Source organism: Pan troglodytes, chromosome 1, assembly GCF_028858775.2.
Source record: "Pan troglodytes isolate AG18354 chromosome 1, NHGRI_mPanTro3-v2.0_pri, whole genome shotgun sequence".
Classification (NCBI taxonomy): Eukaryota; Metazoa; Chordata; class Mammalia; order Primates; family Hominidae; genus Pan; species Pan troglodytes.
In genome coordinates, this window is record NC_072398.2 from 99,262,257 (window position 1) to 99,274,393 (window position 12,137).

The window sequence follows — 12,137 nt, forward strand, 5'->3', positions numbered from 1 at the left end:
ATTTGGCAATTAGAAGGTCATTGTTCTTTGCCAAAATCAGGTAGGTGAAATGTTATGTGGCAGGTGGGTGAGCAGGATGGAGGGAAGAAATGGGACAGATTGCAGTAGGTCAAAAAGAATGGATGATAAAGAAGTGTAATAGTCATAGACTATTAGTTCATGGATCTTGACTGTAAAAGAGATAAGAGATTTGACTTTGTAGTACAATTTGTAAATGAAGTGCTAAGGGATTAGGGAGTAAGTAACAGTGAATAAGGTGGAGTAGGTATTGCCTCTTAGAACCCAGCCTCTAATTGCCCAATGTCCCCTGCCTGTCCTTCACACAGTCAGGGCTGGTATACACAGAAGATGAATGGCAGAAGGAGTGGAATGAACTGATCAAGCTTGCCTCAAGTGAACCCCGAATGCATCTAGGTACCAATGGAGCCAACTGTGGTGGGTAAGTATGGCTAAGTAGGGGAGGAGGAAACCTGCATAGAGTCCTCATTGGGCTTCCACAGCCCAGTGTCTAGAGAGCTCTGTGCTAAGAGGATATTAGAAGGAAAGAGAGGAACTATGCTAAGGGCACAAAAGTGTGTAACAACATGATATGTTTAGGAACTACAGGTAGTTCGGTATTGAACTGGAATATAAAGTAGCCCATCTAGACTTTGGAAACTTCAGGACAAATGACCCCGTATCTTCAGTAAGTAAACTGCAAGGAAAATAAAAAGGGACAAGGAACTTGTAGGTTTAAATGGACTAAAAAGACATATCAGGCCGGGTGTGGTGTCTCACACCTGTAATCTCAGCACTTTGAAAGGCTGAGGCAGGAGGATCGTGTGAGCCCAGGAGTTCGAAACCAGCCTGGGTAACATAGTGAGACCCCATTTCTTTTTCTTTTCTTTTTTTTTCTTTTTTTTTTTTTGAGACAGAGTCTTACTTTGTTGCCCAGGCTGGAGTGCAGTGGTGTGATCTCTGCTCACTGCAACCTCTGCCTTCAGGGTTCAAGTGATTCTCTGTTTCAGCCTCCCAAGTAGCTGGGACTACAGATGCATGCCACCACGCCCAGCTAATTTTTGTATTTTTATTAGAGACGGGGTTTCACCATTTTGGCCAGGGTGATCTCAAACTCCTGGCCTCAAGTGATCCACCCACTTTGGCCTCCCAAAGTGCTGGGATTACAAGCATGAGCCACCATGCCTGGCCAGTGAGACCACATCTTAAAAAAAAAAAAAATTAGCCAGGCATGGTGGTGCATGCCTATAGTCCCAGCTACTTGGGAGGCTGAGGTGGGAGGATTGCCTGAGCTGGGGAGGTCGAGGCTGCAGTGAGTTGTGACAGCACCCCTGCACTCCAGCCTGGGTGACAGAGAGACCTCTGTCTCTAAAAGAAAAAAAAAGACATCAACCAGTTGGGATGTGTGGACATCATAAGACAATTAAGGAAATGTGAACAATGTCTCTGTGTTTGATTATTGTTAAAATTATAAAATGTGATATTAATGGTATAGTGGTTGTTTAAAAAGGTAGTCCTGGCCAGGCGCAGTGGCTCACGCCTGTAATCCCAGAACTTTGGGAGGCCGAGGTGGGCGGGAATTCGAGACCAGCCTGGCCAATGTGGTGAAACCCTGTCTCTACTAAAAATACAAAAAATTAGCTGGGTGTGGTGCTAGGCGGCTGTAATCCCAGCTACTCGAGAGGCTGAGGCAGGAGAATTGCTTGAACCCAGGAAGCAGAGGTTGTAGTCAGCCAAGTTCGTGCCACTGCACTCCAGCCCTGGCGACAGAGTGAGACTCCATTTCAAAAAAAAAAAAAAAAAAAAGGTAGTCCTTTATGTTTTTAGAGATAGAAACTGAAATAAAATAAAAATGGATGAAATTATATAATGTCCAGGATTTGCTTCAAAATTATCTGGTGGTAGCCCCGTGATGGGGGAGGTAGGTAAATAGATCTGAGGTGTAGTAAAACAAGATTGACCAAGTGTTGAAGATGGCCGAATAGGAACAGCTCCAGTCTACAGCTCCCAGCATGAGTGACGCAGAAGAGGGATGATTTCTGCATTTCCAACTGAGGTACCGGGTTCATCTCACTAGGGCTTGTCGGACAGTGGGTATAGCCCACGGAGCGTGAGCCGAAGCAGGGCGGGGCATTGCCTCACCTGGGAAGCACAAGGAGTTGGGGAATTCCCTTTCCTAGCCAAGGGAAGCCGTGACAGACGGTACCTGGAAAATCGGGACATTCCCACCCTAATACTGCGCTTTTCCAACGGTCTTAGCAAATGGCACACCAGGAGATTATATCTCGTGCCTGGCTCGGAGGGTCCCATGCCCGCGGAGGCTTGCTCACTGCTAGCACAGCAGTCTGAGGTAGAACTGCAAGGAGGCAGTGAGGCTGGGAGAGGGGCGTCCGCCATTGCTGAGGCTTGAGTAGGTAAACAAAGTGGCCGGGAAGCTCGAACTGGGTGGAGCCCACTGCAGCTCAAGGAGGCCTGCCTGCCTCTGTAGACTCCACCTCTGGCGGCAGGGCATTGCTGAACAAAAGGCAGCAGGAACTTCTGCAGACTTAAACGTCCCTGTCTGACAGCTTTGAAGAGAGTAGTGGTTCTCCCAGCACGGAGTTTGAGATCTGAGAACGGACAGACTGCCTCCTCAAGTGGGTCCCTGACCCCTGAGTAGCCTAACTGGGAGACATCTCCCAGTAGGGGCTGACTGACACCTTACACAGCCGGGTGCCCCTCTGAGATGAAGCTTCCAGAGAAAGGATCAGGCAGCAACATTTGCCGTTCTGCAATATTTGCTGTTCTGCAGCCTCCGCTGGTGATACCCAGGCAAACAGGGTCTGGAGTGGACCTCCAGCAAACTCCAACAGACCTGCAGCTGAGGGTCCTGACTGTTAGAAGGAAAACTAACAGAAAGGACATCCACACCAATACCCCATCTGTATGTCACCATCATCAAAGACCAAAGGTAGATAAAACCACAAAGATGGGGAGAAACCAGAGCAGAAAAGCTGAAACTTCTAAAAATCAGAGTGCCTCTTCTCCTCCAAAGGAACGCAGCTCCTCACCAGCAACAGAACAAAGCTGGACGGAGAATGACTTTGACGAGTTGAGAGAAGAAGGCTTCAGACGATCGGTAATAACAAACTCTGAGCTAAAGGAGGATGTTCGAACCCATTGCAAAGAAGCTAAAAACCTTGAAAAAAGATTAGACGAATGGCTAACTAGAATAAACAGCATAGAGAAGACCTTAAACGACCTGATGGAGCTGAAAACCATGGCATAAGAACTATGTGACGCATGCACAAGCTTCAGTAGCTGATTCAATCAAGTGGAAGAAAGGGTATGAGTGATTGAAGATCAAATGAATGAAATGAAGCAAGAAGAGAAGTTCAGAGAAAAAAGAGTAAAAAGAAACGAACAAAGCCTCAAAGAAATATGGGACTATGTGAAAAGACCAAATCTATGTCTGATTGGTGTACCTGAAAGTGACGGGGAGAATGGAACCAAGTTGGAAAACACTCTTAAGGATATTATCCAGGAGAACTTCCCCAACCTAGCAAGGCAGGCCGACATTCAAATTCAGGGAATACAGAGAACGCCACAAAGATACTCCTTGAGAAGAGCAACTCTGGAGATACATAATTGTCAGATTCCCAAAGTTGAAATGAAGGAAAAAATGCTAAGGGCAGCCAGAGAGAAAGGTCGGGTTACCCACAAAGGGAAGCCCATCAGACTAACAGCAGATCTCTCGGCAGAAACTCTGCAAGCCAGAAGAGCGTGGGGGCCAATATTCAACAGTCTTAAAGAAAAGAATTTTCAACCCAGAATTTCGTATCCAGCCAAACTAAGCTTCATAAGTGAAGGAGAAATAAAATCCTTTACAGACAAGCAAATGCTGAGAGATTTTGTCACCACCAGGCCTGCCTTACAAGAGCTCCTGAAAGAAGCACTAAACATGGAAAGGAACAACCGGTACCAGCCACTGCAAAAACATGCCAAATTGTAAAGAACATCGATGCTAGGAAGAAACTGCATCAACTAACGAGCAAAATAACCAGCTAACATCATAATGACAGGATCAAATTCACACATAACAGTATTAACCTTAAATGTAAATAGGCTAAATGCTCCAATTAAAAAGACACAGACTGGCAAATTGGATAGAGTCAAGACCCATCAGTGTGCGATATTCAGGAGACCCATCTCAGGTGCAGAGACACACATAGGCTCAAAATAAAGGGATGGAGGAAGATCTACCAAGCAAATGGAAATCAAAAAAAAGCAGGGGTTGCAATCCTAGTCTCTGATAAAACAGACTTTAAACCAACAAAGATCAAAAGAGACAAGGCCATTACATAATGGTAAAGGGATCAATTCAACAGGAAGAGCTATCTTAAATATATATGCACCCAATACAGGAGCACCGAGATTCATAAAGCAAGTCCTTAGAGACCTACAGAGAGACTTAGACTCCCACACAATAATAATGGGAGACTTTAACACCCCACTGTCAACATTAGAGAGATCAACGAGACAGAAAGTTAAAAAGGATATCCAGGACTTGAACTCAACTCTGCACCAAGCAGACCTAATAGACATCTACAGAACTCTTCACCCCAAATCAACAGAATATACATTCTTCTTAGCACCACATCGCACTTATTCCAAAATTGACCACATAGTTGGAAGTAAAGCACTCCTCAGCAAATGTAAAAGAACAGAAATTATAACAAACTGTCTGTCAGACCACAGTGCAATCAAATTAGAACTCGGGATTAAGAAACTCACTCAGAACTGCTCAACTACATGGAAACTGAACAACCTGCTCCTGAATGACTACTGGGTACATAATGAAATGAAGGCAGAAATAAAGATGTTCTTTGAAACCAATGAGAACAAAGACACAGCATACCAGAATCTCTGGGACACATTCAAAGCAGTGTGGAGAGGGAAATTTATAGCACTAAATGCCCACAAGAGAAAGCAGGAAAGATCCAAAATTGACACCCTAACATCACAATTAAAAGAACTAGAGAAGCAAGAGCAAACATTCAAAAGCTAGCAGAAGGCAAGAAATAACTAAGATCAGAGCAGAACTGAAGGAGATAGAGACACAAAAAACCCTTCAAAAAATCAACGAATCCAGGAGCTGGTTTTTTGAAAAGATCAACAAAATTGATAGACCGCTGGCAAGACTAATAAAGAAGAAAAGAGAGAAGAATCAAATAGACACAATAAAAAATGATAAAGGGGATATCACCACCGATCCCACAGAAATACAAACTTCCATCAGAGACTACTATAAACACCTCAATACAATTAAACTAGAAAATGTAGAAGAAATGGATAAATTCCTGGACACATACACCCTCCCAAGACTAAACCAGGAAGAATTTGAACCCCTGAATAGACCAATAGCATCTCTGAAATTGAGGCAATAATAGCATACCAACCATAAAAAGTCCAAGACCAGATGGATTCACAGCCGAATTCTACCAGAGGTACAAAGAGGAGCTGGTACCATTCCTTCTGAAACTATTCCAATCGATAGAAAAAGAGGGAATCCTCCCTAACTCATTTTATGAGGCCAGCATCATCCTGATACCAAAGCCTGGCAGAGACACAACAAAAAAAGAGAATTTTAGACCACTATCCCTGATAAACATCAATGCAAGAATCCTCAATAAAATACTGGCAAACCGAATCCAGCAGCACATCAAAAAGCTTATCCCCCAAGATCAAGTTGGCTTCATCCCTGGGAGGCAAGGCTGGTTCAACATATGTAAATCAATAAACATAATCCATCATATAAACAGAACCAAAGATAAAAACCACATGATTACCTCAATAGATGCAGAAAAGGCCTTTGACAAAATTCAACAGCCCTTCATGCTAAAAACTCAATAAACTAGATATTGATGGGACGTATCTCAAAATAATAAGAGCTATTTATGACAGACCCACAGCCAATATCATACTGAATGGGCAGAAACTGGAAGCATTCCCTTCGAAAACTGGCACAAGACAGGGATGCCCTTTCTCACCACTCCTATTCAACATAGTGTTAGAAGTTCTGGCCAGGGCAATCAGGCAGGAGAAAGAAATAAAGGATATTCAATTAGGAAACGAGAAAGTCAAATTGTCCCTGTTTGCAGGTGACATGATTGTATATTTAGAAAACCCCATTGTCTTAGCCCAAAATCTCCTTAAGCTGATAAGCAACTTCAGCAGTCTCAGGATACAAAATCAATGTGCAAAAATCACAAGCATTCCTATACACCAATAATAGACAATCAGAGAGCCAAATCATGAGTGAACTCCCATTCACAATTGCTTCAAAGAGAATAAAATACCTAGAAATCCAACTTACAAAGGATGTGAAGGACCTCTTCAAGGAGAACTACAAACCACTGCTCAACAAAATAAAAGAGGACACAAACAAATGGAAGAACATTTCATGCTCATGGATAGGAAGACTCAGTATCGTGAAAATGGCCATACTGCCCAAGGTAATTTATAGACTCAGTGCCATCCCCATCAAGCCACCAATGACTTTCTTCACAGAATTGGAAAAAACTACTTTAAAGTCCATATGGAACCAAAAAAGAGCCTGCATTGCCAAGACAATCCTAAGCCAAAAGAACAAAGCTGGAGGCATCACGCTACCTGACTTCAAACTATACTACAAGGCTGCAGTAACCAAAACAGCATGGTACTGGTACCAAAACAGAGATATAGACCAATGGAACAGAACAGAGCCTTCAGAAATAATACCACACATCTACAACAATCTGATCTTTGACAAACCTGACAAAAACAAGAAATGGGGAAAGGATTCCCTATTTTATAAATGGTGCTGGGAAAACTGGCTAGCCATAGGTAGAAAGCTGAAACTGGATCCCTTCCTTACACCTTATAAAAAAGTTAATTCAAGATGGATTAAAGACTTAAATGTTAGACCTAAAACCATAAAAACCCTAGAAGAAAACCTAGGCAATACCATTCAGGACATAGGCATGGGCAAGGACTTCATGACTAAAACACCAAAAGCAATGGCAACAAAAGCCAAAATAGACAAATGGGATCTAATTAAACTAAAGAGCTTCTGCACAGCAAAAGAAACCACCATCAGAGTGAACAGGCAACCTACAGAATGGGAGAAAATTTTTGCAATCTACTCATCTGACAAAGGGCTAATATCCAGAATCTACAAAGAACTTAAACAAAGTTATAAGAAAAAATCAACCCCATCAAAAAGTGGGCAAAGGATATAAACAGACACTTCTCAAAAGAAGACATTTATGCAGCCAACAGACACATGAAAAAATGCTCATCATCACTGGCCATCAGAGAAATGCAAATCAAAATCACAATGAGATACCATCTCACACCAGTTAGAATGGTGATCATTAAAAAAGTCAGGAAACAACAGGTGCTGGAGAAGATGTGGAGAAATAGGAACACTTTTACACTGTTGGTGGGACTGTAAACTAGTTCAACCATTGTGGAAGACAGTGTGGCAATTGCTCAAGGTTCTAGAACTAGAAATCCCATTTGACGTAGCCATCCCATTACTGGGTATATACCCAAAGGATTATAAATCATGCTGCTATAAAGACATATGCACATGTATGTGTATTGTGGCACTATTCACAATAGCAAAGACCTGGAACCAACCCAAATGTCCAACAATGATAGACTGGATTAAGAAAATGTGGCACATATACACCATGGAATACTATGCAGCCATAAAAAAGCATGAGTTCATGTCCTTTGTAGGGACATGGATGAAGCTGGAAACCATCATTCTGAGCAAACTATCGCAAGGACAGAAAACCAAACACCACATGTTCTCACTCATAGGTGGGAATTGAACAATAAGGACACTTGGACACAGGGTGGGGAACATCACACACCAAGGCCTGTTGTGGAGTGGGGGGAGGGGGGAGGGATAGCATTAGGAGATATATCTAATGTAAATGACGAGTTAATGGGTGCAGCACACCAACGTGGCATATGTATACTTATGTAACAAACCTGCACATTGTGCACATGTACCCTAGAACTTAAAGTATAATAAAAAAAAATTGTGCAGGAGCAGCAAGCAGTTCCCATGCTACTCTAGATCTGAGGAGTAGCTTTGGGTGCATTCCTGAAAGTGCAGCCTAGAATCTGTTTATTGATCAATTTAGTACTGACACAAGCCTGTAATATGCTGTAATAAACTTTCTGTTTAAAAAAAAAAAAAGGTTGACCATGTGTTTATAATTGTTAAAGCTGGGTGATGGATACATGAGTGTTTAGTATATTATCATTTCTAGTATTGAATATGTTTAAAATTTTGAAATTTTCCATAATGGTTAAAAATTATAACCTATGCAGATTTTATTGTACATAAGAATAATCTGGGAGAGTTATTTAAAAAGCTGATTTCTGGACCTCCACCCCAGAAAAGTCCAGTTGAGTTGGACAGAGGTAAGGCCCAGAAATCCTTGTTTGTAATCAGCATCCAATATTGAATAAAATTGCTTTAGGGGGTGGAAGCCATTGAATATTGAGTATGTGAATGACAGGAGCAAATTTGTCCCTCCGTATTTGAACACGCTGACTCCAGTGGACAATGAAGTGGAAAGGAGTGGGATAAGATGCAGTTGTAGTAATCCAGGAAAGGGCCATGGATGAACAGTGTGGTAGACTAAAGATAAGCCCGGGGAGACAGATAAAAGAAACACACAGGAAGGCCAGGCCTGGTGGCTCACACCTGTAATCCCAGCACTTTGGGAGGCTGAGACGGGCGGATCACGAGGTCAGGAGATCAAGACCATCCTGGCCAACACGGTGAAACCCCGTCTCTACTAAAAATTTAAAAAATTGCCAGGCACGGTGGCTCACGCCTGTAATCCCAGCACTTTGGGAGGCCGAGGCGGGTGGATCACGAAGTCAGGAGATCGAGACCACGGTGAAACCCCATCTCTACTAAATATACAAAAAAATTAGCCAGGCGTGGTGGTGGGCACCTGTAGTCCCAGCTACTTGGGAGGCTGAGGCAGGAGAATTGCCTGAACTCAGGAGGTGGAGCTTGCAGTGAGCCCAGATCGCACCACTGCACTCCAGTCTGGGCGAAAGAGTGAGACTCCATCTCAAAAAAGAAAAAAAAAAAAAAAAATACAAAAAGTACAAAAAATTAGCTGGGCGAGGTGGCGGGTGCCTGTAGTCCCAGCTACTCGGGAGGCTGAGGCAGGAGAATGGCGTGAACTTGGGAGGCAGAGCTTGCAGTGAGCCGAGATCGCGCCACTGCTCCAGCCTGGGGGACAGAGCGAGACTCTATCTCAAAAAAAAAAAAGAAAAAAAAAAACAAAAAAACACACGGGAGATGGAATTGGTTAAATCACGTGATTACTGGAAGGTGAGAGATAAAAGCACAATAAATATTTCCAAATTTCTGATTATGCTACTGGATAGATGGTGAAGCTGTTCTTTCAGTGAGGGAACATAGGAAAGGAATTGTGTTTGGCTGTTTTTGTAAGACATGAGTGTGATGTGTGGGTGGCTGTAGTATATAAAATAAGTAGGATGAAGCTATGCAGTTGTGTATTGAGCTACTGGATGAAGAGAATGGAGAGAGGCTATTGAACAGGAAGAATATTAAGAGATAGGGATTACCTCCGAATTCCTAACACTGCTTTAACCCTAGAGCCTTCAAATCTCTTCTCTTGGATTTCCCCATCTGTGAAACGGAAGTAGAAACAGCCATGGTAGCATAAAATAATCAGCTATATCAGTGGCAGCCTTAAGATTGGAAAACCAGGAAAGGACATTCTTCTTTTCCCTTTCTGCAGAACTGGTCTTCAGGGTCTCCTGTTTCTACTCTGTCATTTTTACTGCACCCTTTCCACTCTCTCCCCTCCCGTCGTTCCAGGGTGGAGAGTTCTGAGGAGCCTGTATATGAGAGCCTTGAAGAGTTTCACGTCTTTGTCCTTGCTCATGTGCTTAGGAGGCCCATAGTCGTCGTGGCAGACACCATGCTGAGGGACTCCGGAGGGGAAGGTGAGTCAGCCAGTCAGTCCTCACTCCATCCTGAGCACCCCCTTTTGCAAAGCCTTAGGCTAAGCATTGGAAGGAAGGCAGGAAAGGGGATATATAGACCCTTGGGGAAAAAGCAAGTTATCAATTAGAATAGTGCAAAATTCTCAAGAGATTCTGAGTAAAGCAGTTGGGATTAGTTGACAGGGCTTCTTAGGAAAGAATTATTAAACATGTTGGAATGAAAGCAGGGAGGGACTCAGTTGGCAGAGTGGGATGTAGGGATTGTCCACTAGGCAGAAACACAGCCTTCATAATAATCTTCATGGCTTCCTGCAGCATTTGCCCCTATTCCCTTTGGAGGAATCTATCTGCCTTTGGAGGTCCCAGCCAGCCAGTGTCACCGCTCCCCTCTGGTGCTCGCCTATGATCAGGCCCACTTTTCTGCACTCGTGTCCATGGAGCAGAAGGAGAATACCAAGGAACAAGGTGCTGAATGACATGTCTTTTGGTCTGCATTGTTTTCACTTGAAAAAATTGAATGAGATCTAATGTAGGAGGAAAGAATTAAGTGACATGCAAGCCCAGACAGCACATGTTGATACTGTTTTATTAAGCCAGAAGTTACGCCAGAGTTTTCAAATTAAAAAAAAAAAGGGTTGGGAGAAAAGCAAGACCTATATACCCTCTTCCAGAGTAAAGGCTTATGATTAAGGTGTAAGAGCTTCTAAATGATGCTTTTCGAATTTGTCTTAAATTATGACTGAATTCTCTGAATATACATTAACTGGAAAGAACATCATGAGAGTTAGTTGACTGACTGGTGGGGACTCAGGGAGATTTGTGGCCTAAAACATATGCTGCGTGGTAGCGGGAAAACTAGCCAATTAGTTTTAATACCAGGGGTAATTCACATGTAAGAATTGAGAAGTGACTACAATTAAAGACCTTAGTATGATTTTAGTGAAATAAGTCTGTGTTCAGTTACCTTTCTCTCTTAAGGAGATTCCTTGATGATATGTTTCTTCCTCCCCAGCTGTGATCCCACTTACAGATTCAGAGTATAAGCTGCTGCCCTTGCACTTTGCTGTGGACCCTGGAAAGGGCTGGGAGTGGGGCAAAGATGATAGTGACAATGTCCGATTGGCCAGGTAAGCCAGGCCTAGTCTTTTCATCTATTTTGTGCTGGGATTTCTTCCACATGTGGCATCCATCTCCCAGGGATTTTTCCTCAGCTCAGGCAAGACAGTCACAAGCTAAGATGAGTTTTGGGAAGATGGGGAGGTAGAGGAGAGGTTGGGCACCAGGACTCTTTCATGGTGCAGCTGCTTTTTCTCCCTGTGAAAGAGATGGGAATCCTAGCATCTCAACTTGTTCTTTTCTTACAATAGGAAAAGTGTTCATACACTGATTCATCTCTAAAACATTGATCAGAAAATCAGGATAATCAGGCCGGGCATGGTGGCTTATGCCTGTAATTCCAGCACTTTGGGAGGCTGAGGTGGGTGGATCATGAGGTCAGGAGTTCGAGACAAGCCTGGCCAATATGGTGAAACCTCGTCTCTACTAAAAATACAAAAATTAGCCAGGCGTGGTGGTGCGTGCCTGTAATCCCAACTACTAGGGAGGCTGAGGCAGGAGAATCACTTGAACCCAGGAGGCAGGGGTTGCAGTGAGCCGACATCGTGCCACTGCACTACAGCCTAGGCAACAGAGTGAGAGTCTGTCTCAAAAAAAAAAAAAAAAAAAAAAAAAAGAAAATCAGGATAATCAAATCACATGTCTTAGCCCAAGTGAGAGGAGTTTTAAAGAGTTGATCAAGGCTGGGTGCGGTGGCTTATGCCTGTAATCCCAGCATGTTGGGAGAAACCACCATCAGAGTGAACAGGCAACCGAGGCAGGCAGATCACCTGAGGTCGGGAGTTTGAGACCAGCCTGGCCAACATGGAGAAACCACGTCTCTACTAAAAATACAAAATTAGCCAGGCGTGGTGGTGCATGTCTATAATCCCATCTACTCGGGTGGCTGAGGCAGGAGAATAACTTGAATCCAGGAGGCGGAGGTTGCAGTGAGCTGAGATGGTACCATTACACTCCAGTATGGGCAACAAGAGTGAAACTCCATCCAAAAA

The 12,137-nt window shown here is 43.4% G+C and overlaps 1 protein-coding gene across 11 annotated transcripts in view; it reads left to right on the top strand.

Annotated features, from left to right (window-relative positions):
• Positions 1 to 12,137, top strand: part of OTUD7B (OTU deubiquitinase 7B) — a 73,007-nt gene that overhangs the window by 50,618 nt on the left and 10,252 nt on the right. For all 11 annotated transcript variants that reach the window (XM_016926178.4, XM_016926191.4, XM_063814336.1 and 8 more), the window contains 4 exons: positions 327 to 439; positions 9,902 to 10,029; positions 10,345 to 10,494; positions 11,042 to 11,156. In XM_016926178.4, the coding sequence (XP_016781667.1) occupies positions 327 to 439; positions 9,902 to 10,029; positions 10,345 to 10,494; positions 11,042 to 11,156 (506 nt within the window). The remainder of the gene's footprint in view (positions 1 to 326; positions 440 to 9,901; positions 10,030 to 10,344; positions 10,495 to 11,041; positions 11,157 to 12,137) is intronic.